The 21912-nt window shown below is 39.8% G+C and overlaps 1 protein-coding gene across 2 annotated transcripts in view; it reads left to right on the forward strand.

Moving 5' to 3' along the window:
- trabd2a (TraB domain containing 2A) overlaps positions 1-21912 on the forward strand; it is an 83450-nt gene that overhangs the window by 617 nt on the left and 60921 nt on the right. For both annotated transcript variants that reach the window (XM_052100803.1, XM_052100811.1), the window contains exon 2: positions 2708-3268. In XM_052100803.1, the coding sequence (XP_051956763.1) occupies positions 2708-3268 (561 nt within the window). The remainder of the gene's footprint in view (positions 1-2707; positions 3269-21912) is intronic.

Genomic DNA, 21912 nt, shown 5'->3' on the forward strand with positions numbered 1-21912 from the left:
TAAACAAGACTTTTTAGCACATATAATCTTGGCTAAAAGTAACATAATAACATTTACAACTTGTCATGTTAGTAATGCATTAGTATATGTAACATGGATAAATAAATATATATTGTTCATTCTTAATCATGATTTATATGACGTTTAACTGCAACCTTTTATTAGTCATTAAAACACTTATAATGAACGTTCAAAACGAGTATTTATGAAGCTATTTAAATGCACTTTATGTAATATTCTGATGCATAATCTGATGCATGATACAGTCCCAATCATGTTTCTGAATGTAGCAATGCAAGTTATAAAGTTACAATGTGTGTGTTATAAAGTAAACTACTTTAACATGATGTATAAGTGACATGATTTAAATCACAGTACTAAAGAACATATCTCTAACTCTCATATAACAGCAGTATTGCACTATATATATATATATATATATATATATATATATATATATATATATATATATATATATACACACACACATTAATGTTACAATCCTCTGATCTAATGTCATATTTAATACCCTTTTGTTTGGACTCATTTGTGAAGTGTCAGTCTGGATGTGTATTACCTCAATCAAATCAAGTGTTGCACTAATGACATGTTAAATGTCTATTGATATTAACTTCTCAATAAACATCCAGGGCAACAGTTTGACAGTCCAGCAGACATTCTCACGCATTAAATGTTGAAGTTGAGGAGGTTATTCAATATTTACACGATCCTGCATTAATATATCAGAATAAAAGTACATTGAATTAATAGTCATATATCAGCCTGGACGATAGTCACTCTCTATATATTTAACGTTTTTAAGATCTTCGGTAAAAGTTAGCAACTTGGCTAATAAACACAAATGAGGTCATTTGTCATTAGCATTGTATTAAGATGTAATATCAAATGGATTACACATTATAGGAACGAATATTACATATTTATTCCACTTTATTACGTTATCATCCAAAAATCTACCGAAAGTCTCGTCAATACAAGCAGAGTAAATATTTTATGTTTGCAAATTTATTTTAATTTAATTTAATTAAATATTGTTTAAAGTAATGTTGGTTTCCATTCCAGTGACTATGTACACCTCATCTGCTTTCATTGAATCGTATTATTTAGTGGTAGACCGATATATCGGATAGGGGTGCACCGATACCACTCTTTCTCTTCTGATCCGATTCCGATACCAGTGTTGTTACTACACATTATTTCAATATAAATGTATCAGCTTATTAAGAAACGCTGTATATTAACTAGTAAACTGGATAATGTAGCAGCAACATTAACTGGAATTCCAGTCTTCAAGTCTTCAGTTGAAAGTTTGTCATCTTGTATCTGGACTTTAAAGGATTCAAATCTGTTTTTTGTTAACTGAGTTGTCAGATATCAGCTTTCATTCACACAGTTACTTTTTGGAACCCATTCAACTTAAATATTGTTATAAATTGTAAACAAATAATAATATATTATAATAGTAATACATCTCAATCGTGCACCTTTAACTTTTAACTCCTCACGCTTTTATTTTGACATGCTGAAGTCTCCACGACGTCCTGTATGTGTGTGTTTGTGGGCTAGTTCAGTCGTTTAATTCACTTCTTATTCACATTCTGGTCAAATGTTCCTCCGGTGCCGTTCTAAATGTATATTATAAGTGCACCGAACTATTGAGCTTCTACATCTGAGATGTTGTTCATGAGTAGCGCTCGAATATTGTGCATGTGTGAAGGATAAAAATAGCCGCGAGTGTGTGTATGTAAACAGAGCGGCGGCATTCACTGACGTGCCGGAGCTGCATTTGATATATTTACATATTAAACAGTGTTTTGTGATTCTCAGAGTTGTCGCACGTCTTCAAGTGGCTTTGAATAAAATGCACGAGTCATGTGAACTACTTTAATGTGTTTTAACGGTTCTTTTATGTCATTTTTGGAGCTTGACAGTAACGAACATGACAAACATACAGTATCGGATTTGGATCGGGCTTGTCCGACCGATACCCGACCCGTCTAAAAGCTTCAGTATTGGAGGTCTCAGATCGGCGCATCCCTGATATCGGTTTTACCAATTAATTGGTGCCAATAGTTGCTGTTTGGAGCTATTGGCTACCGGCAAATATCTGTCGATAGTTGCCGATAGATATTTTTAATTATTTATTCATTTCAAAATAAGAGTCCTTAAATTATACTTATAAAAGTCCCACATTATGTACCGAATCTTATTTGTTTCCGGTTATTATTGGGATTTTGGTTGGACACAAAACTGATTCGGGGATTATATTCATTTTGGACTCTTTGTCTTTGTCCACCATGATAAAATCCTGGAATATTATGAACAGTCATCAGCCAATCGTGTGTAATGTATAAAATCACGCAGATACGGGTCAGGAGCTTCAGTTAATGTTAACATCAACATTGGGCTGGTAACTGAAGCTCCTGACCCGTATCTGCATGATTTTATACATTACACGGCTGCCACACGATTGGCTGATTAGATAATCTCATTAATAAGTGTACAGATGTAGCCAATAAAGTGCCCGGTGAGTGGAAATATCAGCCGCTAAGTGACTCTCCCTAAATATCGGCCATCAGTAATCCCATATTGGGTAATCCCATATTGGGTAATCCCATATTGGTCAACCACTAAGTTTATGCATTTCTGCTGTTGATGAAGATCTTTCTCTCTTTTTCTCTGACAGCAAAGTGAGCTCAACTCGTTCCTGTGGACTATAAAGCGAGACCCGCCCGCTTATTTCTACGGCACGATTCATGTTCCCTACACACGCGTGTGGGACTATATCCCAGAGAACTCCAAAAAGGCCTTTCAGGAGAGCAACATTGTGTACTTTGAGCTGGACCTGACCGACCCGTACACCATCTCGGCGTTGACGAGCTGTCAGCTCCTGCCGCAGGGTGAGAATCTACAGGACGTGCTGCCCAAAGACATCTACCGGCGGCTCAAGAGACACCTGGAATATGTCAAACTCATGATGCCCTCGTGGATGACCCCGGATCAGCGCGGCAAGGGCCTGTACGCAGACTACCTGTTCAACGCTATAGCTGGAAACTGGGAGCGCAAGCGGCCGGTGTGGGTGATGCTAATGGTGAACTCTTTGACAGAGGCGGATATAAAGACTCGCGGCGTTCCCGTGTTGGATCTGTATCTCGCACAGGAAGCGGAGCGGATGAAGAAGAAGACGGGAGCCGTGGAGAGGGTTGAGGAGCAGTGCCACCCTCTAAATGGACTCAACTTCTCTCAGGTCAGTGTGTGTGTGTGTGTGTGTGTGTGTGTGTGTGTGTGTGTGTGTGTGTGTGTGTGTGTGTGTGTGTGGCCTGTACATCGGACAGATGTGCTCGTCCATAGACATTCAGTCTAATGTTCAGTTCAAGCAACACCCTCATTATTACATTGAATATCTCGATCTCTGAGTGGACTACAAGCTCAATCTAGGGGTCATTAGAAAGCTGAGATCCTCCCTTTTGCGATGATATATTTTAACATTTCATCGTTAGTTGATAACATATTTCTGGTGATTTGTTAATCAAGCTTTTGCTGCTGGACTGCTTATTTTGTTCTGGACATCTAAGGTATAACATTGGATTATTCACAGAAGCAATCTCACAGACAAGTCAACAATGGCGCATATTTTAGAGAACGTCCTAAGGTAAAAGTAGATATAACGTTTTTGGCTCTTTGGGGCTCACAACTGCAGTTATCCGAGCAAAAAAGGCACTTTTGTAATTGATGACTTACAGAAATTGTATTTCACTTTGTGATACTTTTGACAATCTTTCAAACTGTTATATTAGTGCAACATAATAATCTGTACAGTCACGTTCCTGAGAATGAGAGCTTTCTTTCATTTGATATATGACTTGCCCATTTAGGGCAGGGGTGGGCAACTATTTTGGTAAAGAGGTCACATCGGGCTGTAAGTAGTGCATAGGGGGCCACGTTGTATTCCTTTTGAGATACAATGTTCTGCATTGATTTGGTTTTTGTATTTTTTAAGCCCAGAAATAGTGTATCTGTGACTAATGGGACTATTCTGCAATTGCCAAAAGTATTGTATTGCTCTACAAAGGGAGATACTTTTCTAAAAACTCAATAAATGCTGAGATTATTATAAATTATTTATTTTATCATCTCTACTTCCCTGATCATTTATTATTCAATTTAACACTCTCTACATCTCGGGGCTGTTTTAACAACAAAAAAAAACAAAACAAAAAATTATAAAACTTTTAATGTATGTCACATTTGTAAAGTTTGAAGATTGCTGAGAAATGCTTGTAGTACCACCTGTTTCCTCCAGAGGGCAGTAAGTGACACTTCAGCTGTTTGAGCAACACACAGTTTATACAGTGAACAAACACTTCAGCAGAACAACACAAACATTTGTTACATTCTTGTGTTTAAAACACTCGATGGAGCTCAAATCTGAACTAAGAGATCTCAAGATGTGTTTAAAGATTGAGTATTAAACTATATTTAACTTGAAACAGTGACCTAAACATTGTATGTTTATGGCGCTAACGTACCCGAGACGCTTACACAAGCAATGATCAATAAAATAATAGTAGAATAATACATTGTATTGTATAGATTATCAATGATTAACTCTTCTGCTACAAGCATGACATTTTTTAATGTTTTAATTATCTGAATATTATATATATATATATATATATATATATATATATATATATATATATATATATGCATATATAATTTTTAAATATTTAAAGATAACTATGTATAATTAGTTCATCGTTATATATTGAATTATTGTTATATGAGGGGTTTTATCAGCAAACATTTGTATATGCGATTAATTAATCAGGACACCGTTTAATTAATTTGATAAAAAATTTGAATTGATTGACAGCCCTAATATATATATATATATCATGAAGGAGGGAACAAAATGAATTTATTCACACTCATGATATATTTTCACGGATAAGGAAATACCCGACGAGTACAGTATGCACGGATGAAGCTTCTTTGCCAGAGAGATGTTCACAACTGTTGTAAAACCGTCTTTCAAAAACACATTTTAATTGCACTTAATTATTTTTTTCCAGTTTCATTTGAATTTTTAGTTAAAATAAATAAAAAATAAAGTTCAAAGTTTGAAATCAAGGTGTCTCAAACCCCTAACCCTGCTTAACGGAAATTACCCCATAGTAGCACTTAGCATCCAACCAGCTAATACTGATGTTCCTCATTTTTATGTGGAGTTTTTTCTGCGACCAACCGACCAATCAAAAATGGGTTGACCAAGACTCAAATCATCGACTAACCTTTGGTGGCAGCTTTAGTGATCGTAGTTTTAAACGTGGAATAATTAGTATTTTTATAATGGATTTTCATAGTTTAATATTGTAAGTCTGGCTCGAAAGACTAAAACAGTCAGAATTATACATAAAAGACTTTTGACTTTCAACACTTTGTAAAAAGTGTCCAATTGAGTTTTAATAATATCTCCATATAATCTGTTTTGTTTAATAAAAATCAACCCCCCTGCACAATTAATCAAAATAAAATCGAAACTGCGGTATGACCTTGTGCGAGTATTAATTTAATTAAATATATATTCTGTTCCCTTAAAAGTGTATTTGCGCTGCTCCGGTCAGTGTATATTAAATTAGCACATTATTACAGTATTTTCAGATCGGGTTCTGTGCTCCACAACTCCCTCATGCTTACAGTAACAGAAGTGATCTGAGTTTGGGTTTGTTTACATGCGCTAAACGCTTTATTTACACTAAACTGGCGCGTCCTGTGTTCGCACAGCAGAGCTAAAAGCGCCAAAAAAGTCCCATTGACTTAACATTGCGGAATGTTCAGAAATTTAAATCCCAACCGACGTTTCACACACACAGACAAAAAGGGCCTGACAGCCCTGCGTCTCTCCCTCTCTCTCCCCCTCAGAGGATTTATATTATCAAGCAGACAATAAGTAATGACCTAAAATCGTCATAGCCACACCTTAAAACATGCTAATAACGTGCTAAGCATCATGTTAACACATGCTAGCATTGCCTAGCGAGTGTTAAAACATGCTAAAAACGTGCTAGCATCATGCTAACACATGTTAGCATCGCCTAGCGAAGTGTTAAAACATGCTGAAAACGCGCTAGCATCATGCTAACACATGCTAGCATCGCCTAGCGAGTGTTAAAACATGCTAAAAACGTGCTAGCATCATGCTAACACATGCTAGCATTGCCTAGCGAAGTGCTAAAACATGCTAAAAACATGCTAGCATCGCCTAGCGAAGAAATAAAATGCTAAAAACATGTTAGCATCATGTTAACACGTGCTAGCATGGCCTAGCGAAGTGCTAAAACATGCTAAAAACATCTTACCATCATGATAACACGTGCTAGCATCGCCTAGCGAAGTGTTAAAACATGCTCAAAACATGATAGCATCATGCTAGCACATGTTAGCATCACCTAGCGAAGTGATAAAACATGCTCAAAACATGCTAGCATTATGCTAACACATGTTAGCATCACCTAGCGACATTCAAAACATGCTAAAAACGTGTTAGCATCATGCTAACACATGCTAGCATTGCCTAGCAAAGTGCTAAAATATTCTAAAAACGTGCTAGCATCATGCTAACAAAAACATAACACTTACATGCTACCATCATGAAAAAAACATGCTAACAACATTCTGTTACCATTATTTAAGTGCTTAGCAACCAAGTTATAAAATGCTATATGACGAGTTTTGCCACGGCAAGCACCACTCACATTTTCTTCAGGAAATGTACCTATCTAGTTATTATTATTATCTGCGGTAGCAGCATCTCCGTCTCCGCAAGGCACAAGTATCATAATAATGCAGAATACAAGATGGGGAATAATTCAAACATCTTTATTAAATGATTGTTGAGCAAACAGCATTAACAGAAACACCTGTAGAGTCCAGAAACATCTCTTCAGTCTCCCGTCATTTGTTTAGCTCACAAGAGAGCGTGTCGCACTTATTACAGTCCCCGCGGAAACAAGTGAAAGCGGAACTAATATTACCAACATCCAACACAATGAAAAGGAAGGAACATACATATAATAAATCTATATCAAATATTTAGTTACTTTTATAACATAATGCATTGCTGAATTAAATATAATAAAATAATGAATAAAAATACTTAAATGAAATGGTGACAAACTAATAAATATGTTCACTTTAAATGTAATTACACCAATGGGTTATCAGCTCAACTTCAGTTTGACATTAAGCCTCATTCTTTAGGACGATCTTATATACAGTCAAGAATCGTTTGTATAAGCCTCATTAGTTTTTAAGCCCTAGAATAAAGAATCATTCAAATCGCTAATCGCAATATTTCGTGCAATATGACTTTTTGTCCAAATTGTGCAGCCCTAACGTAAACACGAGAGAAGACAACTGATCTTAAAACATTTCCTGGCTTTTGACCAATGAGATTTCACTGTGGGTGGAGCTACCCAGTGTGAAGCCACAGAAAGAAACGAAGCAATCGACGAATGTTCTGTCATTATTGAGGCTGGTTAGGACAAAAACTCAGTTATAAGTCATAGATGTAGCTTTTATAGCTTTCTTGTGCTGTGTTAGCTCACTGTGTTTGTGGTGTTGTGTGGGAGAAATCACGAGTATGTGTGGAAACAGGGCTGCTGCGACTGCTGTCATAATGCCACATGATGACGTCTTGATGTAGTGCGCTAAACGTCCGTTGCAGGAGTCTTCAGAGATAAACGAGTGCACGTCTGATCAGAGAAAGAATTTAGAGGAAAATCACACATAAAACCCTCTTGAAGAGATCAATGTAGCGTACAGGAACGGCTGAACAAACAGTCTGCTTTTGGGGTGTCTTGTGTCATTAAAACAGATGGTTTGCCTCTGAGTTTGACTCAAACCCCCTTGTTGAAGCAAGATGGGTGTCAGACTTTAGTCTCCTGCAATTACACGAGCCCTTCAAAGCGTAACGTCGCAGGTGACTCATACGTGCTAATACAGAACTAAAGGGATTACTCGTGCTAATTTGACCTAACGCTCCAAAGCGCCCGTGCTACCTGCAGATGACTTCACATCACTTCTATAGAATTGGGTTAAATATAGTCAAATATGTTGAGCTGAGAATACTACACTAATATTAGTAGCTTAAAAGTAATCCGATTGGACAAATAATTGAAAGGAATATTTTGGGTTCGTGAGTGAGACACTTCCAATGCAAGTCAATGGGGTTTAATTTGTAAACGTTAAAATACTGTTTCTAAAGTATAGACACATAAACAATATGGGTGTTAACATGACAAATCTGTTCTGCATTATTTCAGTGTGATAAAATCCGTGTTTTACGGTGATATGACGTCATGGCAATGAAGTTATTTAACTTATAAATGGTTAGTAAGTGTTTTTAGCACACTAAAATCATGTTAATACATGTAATTTCTGCAGACATCATAATACATTCACTAAACATCATGAAACTTAAGTTTGGCCTACAAACTTTACTACCAGAACAGCTGAGCTGAATTATGAAAAACTAAACGTAATTGTCTCTAATTTCCCTTGATATTGTAATATTAACCTTGTCCACATGCGTAGACATTGTATTTTGGCTTTTCTTCACGCAACACATAATTTAAATGAATAATAACATAATGAATACTGTTTAGAAGAATCTAGACTGTTATTTAAGGGTTAAACTTCAGGCGCATGACACAACAACATGACGTTGATTTCGTGAAGCGCTTCTACGGGCGCAGCGCCAACAAAAGTGTCTCTGGTAAGAAATCTCTTTAAGTTGTTTCATTGTAATCTGTTTGGTTGTAAAGACGAGAGTCTCTAGTTTCATTTGATATGCCGCTTTATAAAATCTGTTCATGTTTCACGCATCAGCACGCTGATAAACATGATGTCCACATACGTGTACACTGGCACCATATTTCCTCAAAAGTAGAAAAACATGATATTTTAAATAACTTTCAACTCTAACACATCTGTGAGACATTTCACTTCATTTTAATGTAACTTGTGTTCTATTTAATTTTATTATCACTGTACAATATGATTCTATACATTAACATTAATAAATGCATTCATATATTTACTATCTGTGCATTATCACATTGAGAATTAATGGATGCATCTATAAACTGATAAATGTGTCTTTCAGAGGCTTTATATGGAGTTATGATGAAAATAAAACTGTTCTGAGACCAGTGCAGACAGACAGCACACTGGAGGTTAAGTCATGCACTAAATAGGGAGCAAGGGCGCATGCTATAACTGTTCTGAGACCAGTGCAGACGGACAGCACACTGGAGGTTAAGTCATGCACTAAATAGGGAGCAAGGGAGCATCCTATAACTGTTCTGAGACCAGTGCAGACAGACAGCACACTGGAGGTTAAGTCATGCACTAAATAGGGAGCAAGGGAGCATCCTATAACTGTTCTGAGACCAGTGCAGACAGACAGCACACTGGAGGTTAAGTCATGCACTAAATAGTGAGCAAGGGAGCATCCTATAACTGTTCTGAGACCAGTGCAGACAGACAGCACACTGGAGGTTAAGTCATGCACTAAATAGGGAGCAAGAGCGATGCTATAACTGTTCTGAGACCAGTGCAGACAGACAGCACACTGGAGGTTAAGTCATGCACTAAATAGGGAGCAAGGGAGCATCCTATAGCTCTATAACTGTTCTGAGACCAGTGCAGACAGACAGCACACTGGAGGTTAAGTCATGCACTAAATAGTGAGCAAGGGAGCATCCTATAGCTCTGTTCTGAGACCAGTGCAGACATATGTGGACATACATTATTAGGAAAAGCTCTAGATTTTATTAATTCTTTTGTTTGTTTATTAGGTGCGACTAGTTACAAATCAAAAATTGAAAATGCACACATCAGTGCCGCTCAGGTCTCATGAAGTTAATACATTCTGATTAGTAGATTTAATATTAAAATATGTATTTTTAAAGCCATGTTCTTTATGTAGGCAACACATCCATAACAAGCTGAGCACTTTAAAACGGTCCACTTCACTTTGATACTCGTAGCGGCATGAAAAACAAAAGCGTTATTCACATTTTGAAAGTAAGTAACACACGTGTCTGTGATTGTGATTGTTAATTGTGCAGCCCTCCTTCAGATTGTGATGACCAGGAAAATGTGCATTAATGGAGCTTGAACATCATCCTGTTTGTTTGACTGTGTTAAGCTCTTCAGATGTTCTTGTGAAATCCCATCAATGCTTTAACGATTCCAGGCCTTCATGTGCGAGACCTCACGGTGTGTCTGACCTCTGATTGGCTTATCAAATACCACATCATCACACACAGCTGTGGAACGACAGCACATTCCGGAGTCGCTCCGATCGGAATACTTGATTTGGGATGTGTTAAGTCAGGTAGATCTTGATTGGGACATTCTGAAGGCCAGACTAAAGGTTTGTGTGAATAGTTTCGTTGTTTCCCGTCAGTCAGAGGAACGGCCTGCGGAGATGATGGATGCTTCCGTCTGTGTTCATTTTGGACAGGAATGTGATGCCTGCACGGGTTCATTAGTTGAGCGTCAGCGGTCGAGCGCTAAACACTCAGAATGCAGCGTCATCGTTTTCTGTTTGCACTCGTTGCCAAAGATCTTCACTCGTGTGTAAAACGGGCTGAGAGAGTTTTGACTGGTCCGACATGCTCTGCTAGAACCTAGAAGTCCTCCTCAGCTGTGACTGAGGTTTAGATTCGGATACTAGCCCATGTGGGACCGTCCTGCCTGTATATAGGGATATATCAGGAATATCAGGAATGCCAATAACCAGCCAAATCCTTTAATAACTTAACTGGTGCTCATCACGCACGCCTCCGCTTCGGATTCCAGTGGTGTTTTTAATGTTTACCACTTTGTGGTATTCGACATCACTTCAAACCTTTGAGAAAACAATCTTCCAGCCAAATCACAGGATTTAAAAAGAAACATGCCTAATAATGACAAATGACGTTTGTACAGATGGTGCCCCTTAACTGGCAGATTTGGTTCGCCTACCACACAACCCTCTGTGTTTAGGTCCCGTTCAAGAGGCGTTTCCTATGTGAAGTTATGTGAAGCGGTCAAACCAAACAAACGTTTACACTGGACTGAACGAGCCCGTAACGCTGCAGTCGTCAGTGCCGCTGAAACACAGTTGAGCTTCTTTAATAAACTCTCACACACTCACAAACGCTGTGAATCGAGAGAGGAGAGGGAGGAAGACGGGCAGCGGTGCCACTCGGGGTCTCTGGCAGGGGTTTGTGTTCAGGCTCTTGGAGTTCATAGAAGGACGACATGAACTATAATTGTATATTTCAGACCGCGTTGAGGCTTTTAGTGTTGAGGCGCCGAAATGAAATCTGAAGACTGTTTCTGAACTTAACGTAAACTTTCAAAACAAATGTATTTTCTGTAAAGCTGCTTTGAAGTGTTGTGTGTTGTGAAAAGTGCTATACAAATAAAAATGACTTGACATGTCCTACAGTAAATCTCCATGAACTTCCAGGCTGGTTGCTCCTGGTCTCTCGGTGGTGAACCAGCATCCGAAACACAATAATCAATACTTTTATGATGTCTGAACAACGTTCAGTGTGAAGGATTAATTCATTTCTCTCATTTCACACATGATAAAACTCAATGTAAACTAGAGGTCGCCTGATGGTGGATTTTGCCGATACGATAACTTAAGTGGCGGAAAAGGCCGATAACCGAATAATCGGCCAATAGTCTTTAAAATCGCTTCATAGAGTGTTAGAACATTTTCTTAGTCTGCACCAAAGCACACGCCCCTTTTGACTTTTGACTTATGACGGTGTGAAATAATTAATTATAGAAATGTAGATATTAAATTTAAAGCTCCAATCTCCTCAGTCCTCCGAAGATCCCGAAAAAAAGTCAGTTGGTGCTTCAGTGACTACTTCGCTCAGAGAACCTGTCAATCACAGCTGTCAATCATGATGTCACAGCAGCATTTTTATAGCATCAAATAACTAAAAACAAACTTATTTTGAAAACAAACACTTGAAATGACATCAACGTGATAGAAACGACAGTAAATGACAGAAACTATCTTTGGAAAAAAGATATGTGAAGTGTAATTTAATTGTTTAGTTGGTCTCACGTCCCGTTGAATAACATGGGGAGGCGGGGTTTATGACCTATACTAGGACCAGCCACCGGGGGGCGATCGAGACGTTTTGGCTTCACTTTTGAGGGCTTGTGCGGCACACTTGGTCTGCACAGATATAGAGGTCAGAGTTCAACATGAATACAATCCCAGATGTAGTTTATTTTTCAACCAAAAATCACAAAAATAATCAGAAAAAAGACGATAGGACGCATAACATGGGACTTTTATTTTGAAATGAGGTAGACTTGGCTCCGTTACAATGCTCTGTATTAATACCATATTAAGCTTTTATATCTATTACCATATATTGTTATTATGCACGAAATTAAATTGGTGAATCAATGTATGTGCTGACGAGGGATATTTTATAGTCACATTTTTCTTCGCAAGCCCTCGCTTCAATTTAAAAAACGTAATTTTCAGAGGAACATGGAGGAAAAAACGAAACTAGCGGCAGCTATCTGCATTAGTGATGCACCGATACCAGTCTTTCTTCGGAAATCTCATTATCGGCAATATACATTATTATTATTATTATTGACGTTTCATTTTAAATACAATAGTAATATATTTCAATCGAGCACTTTTAGCTCCTCACGCTTTTATTTTGACATTCTGAAGTCTCCAGGACGTCCTGTGTGTGTGTTTGTGGGCTAGTTCAGTCGTTTAATTCACTTCTTATTCACATTCTGGTCAAATGTTCCTCCGGTACCATTCTAAATGTATATTATAAGTGCACCGAACTATTGAGCTTCTACATCTGAGATGTTGTTCGTGAGTAGCGCTCAAATGTTGCGCACCGCGTGAAGGATAAAAATAGCCGCGTGTGTATGTAAACAGAGCGCCAGCATTCACTGACGCACTGGAGCTGCGCATACTATATAATTAATAAACAGTCTTTAGTAATTCTCAGAGCTGTCGCACGTGTTCAAGGGGCTTTGAATAAAATTCAAAGTCATATGAACTACTTTAATTATGTTTTTATAGTTCTTTTATGCCATTTATTTATTTTTTGCCGATAACTGATAGTTCTGTCAGGAAGACTCGCGGACTTGAGTGAGGTTTAAGATGACGTTTATTTAATGAATATAAAACAGTAATCTCTCTCTTTGGCGTAAGCCCCGTCTGGTGGTCTGAGAAGTACTGGAACCATCATATCCTGCCGGAGATAGGAGTCAGGGCGAGGAGACTACCCGTGCAGGACGGGACTCAACAGGTGGTGGTGGGGTGGAGGAGGCTGCCGTGTTAGCACACCGAAACAGCAATGTGATTATGAGCAGACTTATAAAGCAACGGCTTATATGTGATTGGCTAGGAGTTACCCAGCTAATGGTACGATGATGTACAGCTGCTTGAACTACGCTACGCTGTGCTTACATTTCCAAAAAGCAGTTTTCGGCACAGATATATATATATATATATATATATATATACCACCGGTACATTTTACAGTAAAATCTTGATTGAATTGTTTTCCAGGGCTCTTCAAGTCCTTTTAAATGTAGAGTTAAGCGAGTTATGTCTTCTCTTGACAAGTAAAGAATATGAAAGTTGCATTACTTTGATAAGAAACTGTTGAATGTCAGAATAAGCTGAAGTCGTGGGATTCCTAGCACGGAAAATATGTCAGAACCAGCACACACTCATAGTACATCCCACTGACCAGCGTTTCCATCATGAAAACTGTCTGTGTCGTTTCTGAAGAGTCCACAAACACATTTCCATCATCAGTATTCTGGAGTTTTAGCTCTGAAGTTAGCGTAATAAATGGAGTTTTCAGTCCCAATCCCGTGTGTTTGGCGTTATGTGCTGATGAAGTGCGGCTGAAGGTGTTCAGATGTGTGAAATAGTGTTTAATGTTGTAATAAATGTCATTACAAGAACGACTCTGATTTACTCTAGAGTAAACGGCAGCAGCGATCTGTGCGTTTCTTTACAGTTTCTGTCACCGACTGTATTTCTCCTCGCTGGAAACTCGTCTCACATTGCAGTCTTCAGTAACAGCTGTTTCTCATTTATTTCCCCTCTCACAGACTCTCTTAAACGTTTATTGGGAATTAGACGCACTGGATTGTTTTAAGTTCATCCAGAGAAAGGCAACGGGATATTTCTACCTGCTCAGATTTAGTGTCTGAACTTAAGTAGGAAATTATTGATTCTGTGTATAATTTTTCAGTAACTATCAGACATTATACAAGTCCGACTTCATCCGAGTCTAAGGCCACATCCACGCTAATATGTTTCATTTGAAAATGAATTGATTTAGCTGTTTATGCTATTTAGCTGCTCATCCACACTGGAAAGGAATTTTCCTCCACCGGAAACGTTCATAAATGCTTTTCTATCGGTAAGACATGCAGGATTGAGTGACGTTTAAGATGCCTTTTATTTGATAAATGTAAAACAGGAAGTAATGTCTCTCTTTGGCGTAGGCCCCATCCAGCGGTCCGAGGGAGTTGTACCCGGAACCGTCATGTCCTGCCGGAGATAGGAGGCAGGGGCGAGGAGACTACCCCGTGCAGGACGGGACTCAACATGTGGTGGTGGGGTGGAGGAGGCTGCCGTGTTAGCACACTGAAACAGCAATGTGATTGTGAGCAGATTTACCCAGGTAATGGTGCGATGATGTACAGTCGCTAGTATTCCCGCTCGAACTACGCTGCACTTCCATTGCTTTCGGAAACTCTCCATTACCGCACACTCGAGAATCACAAGAGGCATCGTCCCCTTGTTGGCGACTCTGCCACCTGTGCATCTGTGATTTGATTCATGACTTTTGATTCATGATTATCAGTAGGCTCGAACTTTGATGACGTGCTTATGGCTGCATTCAATAATCGCACTTTGGTTCGGCTTCTGTGGCTTTGGGTAGTAATTGTTTGGAGAGCCAAGAGCTTAAACACTTGGCCAACAAGCTGAATGAACCTGGCACATCTTTCATCGCCTATAGTCGGCAGGAGCTTCTGCAGCTACGGCCTTCTGCATCAGGCTGATTGGATCTTGAAGCTCAAGACTAGAAAGAGAGGCCGCAGAGGAGGTTCTGGGACAGTCAGCGGAGGTTCAAACCTGTGCTACCCTCAGTCATCACGGGTTAATAAAGCGGATGAATTGACAGCTTATTTGCGGTATGATCGCCTATACCAACAGAGCAGCCTACTGTGTTTTGAGGAGACTTGGCTGTTGGACAGGATACCAGAGTCCCATGTGAAAATGGATGGTTTTTCACTACATAGGATGGATAGAGACCCAGTGAGGACTGGCAAAGAAACAGGGTGGAGATGTCTACCTCTATGTGAATGATCGGTGGTGTCATCCTGGTCATGTCACGGTGGAAAAGATGTGTGAACCGAACATTGAGATGCTCGCGGTAAGTTGCCGACCTTACTATCTGCCCAGAGAGTCCTCTCATGTGATTGTACAAGTGGTCTATATTCCTCCATCGGGTAATGGGAAGCTGGAAAATAATTTCGAGAGCCATCCATGACTTGGAACGCTTCTTTCCAGCCTCGTTGGTTATTATTAACGGGGATTTTAACCATTGCTCTGTCTCTGCCACACTACCCACCATTTAAATGGTGTCATGTCCTATGAGGGGTGATAAAACTATTGATCAGATCTATATGAAAATTAAGGAGAGTTTTGTTACAAAGTTGCATCAAAGCATCACTGCAGGTGATAAAAACAGGATCAATAAGACGATTAGGAAGGCTGGCTCGGTGATTGGACTTACCCCAGACTCACTTGAGGTCACTAGAGAACAAGGGCTAAATTAAAATGGTTTTGTATTTTGAAGGTCATCCATTACACACTATTTTTACTGGACTTAGAAACTCATTTAGTGGGTGACTAGTGATGCATTAGTGTTCTACTGGAGCCTTAGAAGGACTTTTGTCCCAGCAGCAGTCAGATGTTTCAATGAACACTTGTAGAAATAGTGTAGATCTATAGCACCTTCCGCTCATAATCATGTCTCAATTGGCATTTTATTGCTTTTTTTTCCATTTGTTGATATCTGTGAATGCAATGTCTATATTGTTTGTTTATAAGTTGAACTGGCAGCAAATGAGTTTTCCCTACGGGGATTAATAAAGCTGTCAAACCAAGGGGGTCTGTGTATCTCAGCGAGTATTGACGCTGACTATCACACCTGGAGTCGTGAGTTTGAATCCAGGGCGTGCTGAGTGACTCCAGCCAGGTCTCCTTAGCAACCAAATTGACCTGGTTGCTAGGGAGGGTAGAGTCACATGCGGTAACCTCCTCGTGGTCACTATAATGTGGTTCTCGCTCTCGGTGGGGCGTGTGGTGAGTTGTGCGCGGATGCCGCGGAGAATAGCGTGAAGCCTCCACACGCGCTACGTCTCCATGGTAACACACTCAACAAGTCACGTGATAAGATGCACGGATTGACGGTCTCAGATGTGGAGGCAACTAAAATTAGTCCTCCGCTACCCGGCACCACAAGGACTTAGAGTGCATTGGGAAGTGGGCATGCCAAATCAGGGAGATAAGGGAGAAAATTCAAATGAATAAATAAATAAATAAAGCTGTCAAACCAAAATCAAATACTTTGGAAAATAATAAAACGAGGATTGCAATAGTTTTGAGGATGTTCTGGTTGGTTGCTAGGGTGTTACTAGGACGGTCTGGTTGGTTGCTAGTGTGTAGCTAGATGATTGCGACGGTGTTCTGATTGGTTGCTAGATTATTGCGAGTGTGTTCTGGCTGGTTGCTAGGGTGTTGCTAGATGATTGCGAGGGTGTTGTGGCTGGTTGCAAGGGTGTTGCTAGATGGTTGCGTGGTTGTTATTGTTGGTTGATAGGGTGTTGCTAGATGGTTGCAGGGTTGTTTTGGTTGGTTGTTTTGGTTGGTTGGTTGGTTGGTTGGTTGGTTGGTTGGTTGCTAGATGGTTGCGCGGTTGTTCTGGTTGGTTGCTAGGGTGTTGCTAGATGGTTGCAGGGTTGTTTTGATTGGTTGCTAGATGGTTGCGCGTGTTGTTCTGGTTGGTTGCTGAGGGTGTTGCTAGATGGTTGCGGGGTTGTTCTGGTTGGTTTACCAGGGTGTTGCTAGATGGTTGCGAGGGTGTTCTGGCTGGTTGCTGGAGTATTGCTAGATTTTTGCAGGTTTGTTCTGGATGGTCACTTGGGTGTTGGGAGTGTTCTGGTTCCCCGTGTCTTCTCGAGAACTCAAGTCCCTCACTCCTGTTGACCAAACATTTTTACATTGAATCATTTGGCAGTCGTTTTTATCCAAAGTGACTTACAAATGAGGAATAATACATCATAAGTGAATCATCTTAAGAAGACAGCAGTATGAGAAGTGCTGCATTTCAAAGTTTCACTAGCATCAGAATAATAGTATCCAAACAAACACACACATGAGCTTCCTGAAATTCTTCAGCTGCTGTCTCCATCCATATCTATATCATCTGAAACACATCTATTCCTACATTTTTGTGTTATTTGACCACACAAAAAACTCAATTAGTAAAATTTTAGAAGAGGTGTTCTGCAAACTCAGTGTGTTAATGGGTGGAAATGAATCGAGCTTCTATGAGACTCTACAGATGTCTGTGTTAGATTACAGGAGCTGCTGATATTCTAGATCTTTCCACAGACTCGCCCGAGGCATCTCTCTCTCTCTCTCAGAGTAAACCTCACAGATCTGCTGCTGGTTCTGACAGTCGCTCAAACATCTCTATAGTCAGAACCTCCCGTCTAACAGAGAGGGGAAAAGGAAAAGAAACAAATTTCTTAACATGTGCACTTAAATAATGAAATAAGATATTTGTGAGTGTGTTCATTGTGTGTGTGTGTGTGTGTGTGTGTCAGTAGCTGTGCTTTAAGCTCTTTAATGGCCATCTTTGGCTGCTATTGTTGAGTGTAGCAGTGAATGACAATTCATTGGAGTGATCTGCAACTTCAGGCTTCATTAGCATGTGTGTGTGTGTGAGACTCATTACAGCCGCTATTGTTCTTCTATTGACACCAAATCAGCAGCTCTTAACGTGCTCATACATTACTATCAGAGAAGTGTTAACTGAATCAACGACGTCTTAACCTTGTGTGAGCATCTCTCCTGCGGCTGCTGGGACACACACGATCCGTTGTGATTTCATGTGTTGTTGGTGTTTGTCTGTCCATTAAAAACCCACTTCTGCTTTATCTGATATTTGGCAAATAAAGAACGGCCTTTACTGTTCAAAGCTTTAAAGATCTAAAGATCTTAAGTTCTAACGTTCTCAAATTCACTGTTCTAAAGTGAATTGTTCTAAAAGTCTAATGTTAAAAAATGCTAAAGTACATGGTTCTAAAGTACTTAAGTTCTAAAATTCTACAATTCCTAGTTCTAAAGTTCAAAGTTCTTAATCTAAAGTTAAAAATTCTGGTTCAGTAGTTCTTAAGAGCATTGTTCTAAAGATTTAAAATTCTCAAATTCATCGTTCTAAAGTTTAACAATTCTAAAGTTCTACAATTAAAAAATGCTAAAGTTCTAACATTCAAAGATCTAAAGATCTGCAATTCAGAATGTATGGTTCTAACTTTCTACAATTCTAATGTTCATAGTTCTAAAGTTTAACTATTCTAAGGTTCTATAGAGGGTTTATAGAATTCTATATTAAAGGTCTCAATGTCAAAAGTTCTAAAATTGTTAAAAGTTCATAGTTTTAAAGTTCTATAATTAAAAAAACTAATTAAAAGGTCTAAAGTTCTAAAATACTAAAGTTCAAAGTTCTAACGTTCGCAGTTCTGAAGTTCTAAAGATCTGCAATTCAAAATGTATGGTTCTAATGTTCTAAAATTCTAAAATTCTAAAATTCAAAGTTCTCAATAACAAAAGTTCTAAAATTGTTCAAGTTTATAGTTTAAGTTCATTGTTCATAATTCTAAAGTTTAAAGTTCTGAAGTTCAACACATACTTTTTACTTTTCCCAATGTTTTTCAAAGTATGCAGAACCACAGAGCGCTTCATTTTTGGTGGAGCAAAATGCCATTCCAGTGTGGATGAGGTGTAAACGTTGCAGAACCAATATTTATTTGTATAGCAATTCTCACAATACACAGAAATGTATTATCAAATGAAAAACATAGTGGAACAAGGCCTAAAATTCTAAAGTTCAAAGTTCAAAGTTCCAATATTTTACATTTCGAAAGTTCCAAGCTTCCAAAAATGTAAACCTGTAAATCGAAATTGAAGATTTGTGATGTGATGCTCTCGTGTTTTCCACACAGTAATATCTGTCTCATCTCATGTCTTCCCACTAAACTCTCAGACATTTTGAACATTTCTGCATCCATCCGGAGAGAGTGGAGCGCTCACTGAGGGTTTGTGGGGAGAGAGCGACGCTGCTTGTCATTTAATCTGTGAGAAGACGACTTACTCAGCATGATTAATAGAATGCTCAGCAGCTTTGAGCTGACACGCTGTTTAATGCGTGTCAGCTCACGCCTCACACACACACACACACACACACACACACACACACACACACACACACACACACACACACACACACTCTCACTCACACACACACACACACACACACATCACACACACACACACACACACACACAGAGGTCTCCATCAACACAAGATCGTTCAGTGACACACAGTAAAACAATCTGACCGCAGAATCTGGCTGCTTTAATTGTTCAAATTAAATGAATATGTTGTTTATGAAGTTGACTGCACAACGTGTTATTGTACAGACTGGAGATATCAATGGGAACTCATCCCACAGCTTTCAAGCTACATCTGTAAAACCTGGCACAGACCTTCAGGCTGTTCTTTCTCGGGCTGATGCGACTTTTGTAACGGATCGTAAATTCAGACGGCGGATGATCAAAACGCATGAGAGTACATGGATGGAATGTATCGTCTTTAAACTTTTAAAACTGATGTTGGATTGACAAAGCTCAAGTTGATCTAGTTGGCATGAATGTGTCATTATAACCAGTAACTTCAGTTTAAAGACCAAACACAGCAACTTCAACACGGACACTAGAAATGTGTTCTAGTGAGCTGGTATAGCACTGGTGTTCTCCGCCCTCCTCCCCGCGCCCGCGCCCGCGCCCCTGTATTGTTTACTTTTCAGAGAGAATTCCACTCGCTCACATGAAACGGCGAGTTTTCAGGGTCGTTTACACCCAAAGAGTGTTTGTGTTTGGTGATGGGGGTCTTTGTCTGGCTCCACTCACTGACCTCATAAAAACTGCACAAACCCCCGACGAGTCCCTCCACACACACACACACACACAACACACACACACACACACACATCACACACACACACACACAGACGTCTCCATCAACACAAGATCGTTCAGTGACAGTAAAACAATCTGACCGCAGAATCTGTGTGTGTCATGTGTGTGTGTGTGTGTGTCATGTGTGTGTGTCATGTGTGTGTGTGTGTGTGTGTCGTGTGTGTGTCTGTGTCATGTGTGTCATGTGTGTTTGTGTGTGTGTCTGTGTCATGTGTGTCTGTGCCTGTGTCGTGTGTGTGTGTCGTGTGTGTGTCTGTGTCATGTGTGTGTGTGTGTGTGTGTCATGTGTGTATGTCGTGTGATGTGTGTGTGTCATGTGTGTGTGTGTGTGTCATGTGTGTATGTGTATTGTGTGTGTGTGTCTGTGTCATGTGTGTGTGTGTCTGTGTCATGTGTGTCATGTGTGTGTGTGTGTGTGTCTGTGTCATGTGTGTGTTGTGCCTGTGTCGTGTGTGTGTGTCATGTGTGTGTGTGTGTCGTGTGTGTGTGTCATGTGTGTGTGTCATGTGTGTCGTGTGTGTGTGTGATGTCATGTGTGTGTGTGTGTGTCGTGTGTGTGTGTGTGTGTCTGTGTCGTGTGTGTGTGTCATGTGTGTGTGTATGTGTGTGTCATGTGTGTGTGTGTGTGTGTGTCATGTGTGTGTGTGTGTGTGTCATGTATGTGTGTGTGAGTGTGTGTGTGTGTGTGTGTCGTGTGTGTGTGTGTCTGTGTCATGTGTGTCGTGTGTTTGTGTGTGTGTCTGTGTCATGTGTGTGTGTGCCTGTGTCATGTGTGTGTGTGTCTGTGTCATGTGTGTGTGTGTCATGTGTGTGTGTGTCTGTGTCATGTGTGTATGTCATGTGTGTGTGTGTGTGTGTCATGTATGTGTGTGTGTGTGTCATGTGTGTATGTCATGTGTGTGTGTGTGTGTCATGTATGTGTGTGTGTGTGTGTGTGTCTCATGTGTGTGTGTCATGTGTGTGTGTGTGTGTGTGTGTGTGTGTCATGTGTGTGTGTGTCATGTGTGTATGTGTGTCGTGTGTGTCATGTGTGTGTGTGTGTGTGTCATATGTGTGTGTCGTGTGTGCGTGTGTCTGTGTCGTGTGTGTCATGTGTGTTTGTGTGTGTCATGTCTGTGTGTCATGTTTGTGTGTCGTGTGTGTGTGTCTGTGTCGTGTGTGTGTGTGTCTGTGTCATGTGTGTATGTCATGTGTGTGTGTGTCGTGTGTGTCTCATGTGTGTGTTTTATGTGTGTGTGTGTCTGTGTCGTGTGTGTGTCATGTGTGCGTGTGTGAATGTGTGTGTCGTGTGTGGGTGTGAATGTGTGTGTCGTGTGTGTGTGTGTATGTGTGTCTCGTGTGTGTCGTATGTGTGTGTGAGTGTGTGTCATGTGTGCGTGTGTGAATGTGTGTGTCGTGTGTGTGTGTGTTTGTCGTGTGTGTGTGTGTCGTGTGTGTGGGTGTGAATGTGTGTGTCATGTGTGTGTGTGTGTGTCG

Source organism: Xyrauchen texanus, chromosome 3 (assembly GCF_025860055.1).
Source record: "Xyrauchen texanus isolate HMW12.3.18 chromosome 3, RBS_HiC_50CHRs, whole genome shotgun sequence".
In the NCBI taxonomy this organism is placed as follows: Eukaryota; Metazoa; Chordata; class Actinopteri; order Cypriniformes; family Catostomidae; genus Xyrauchen; species Xyrauchen texanus.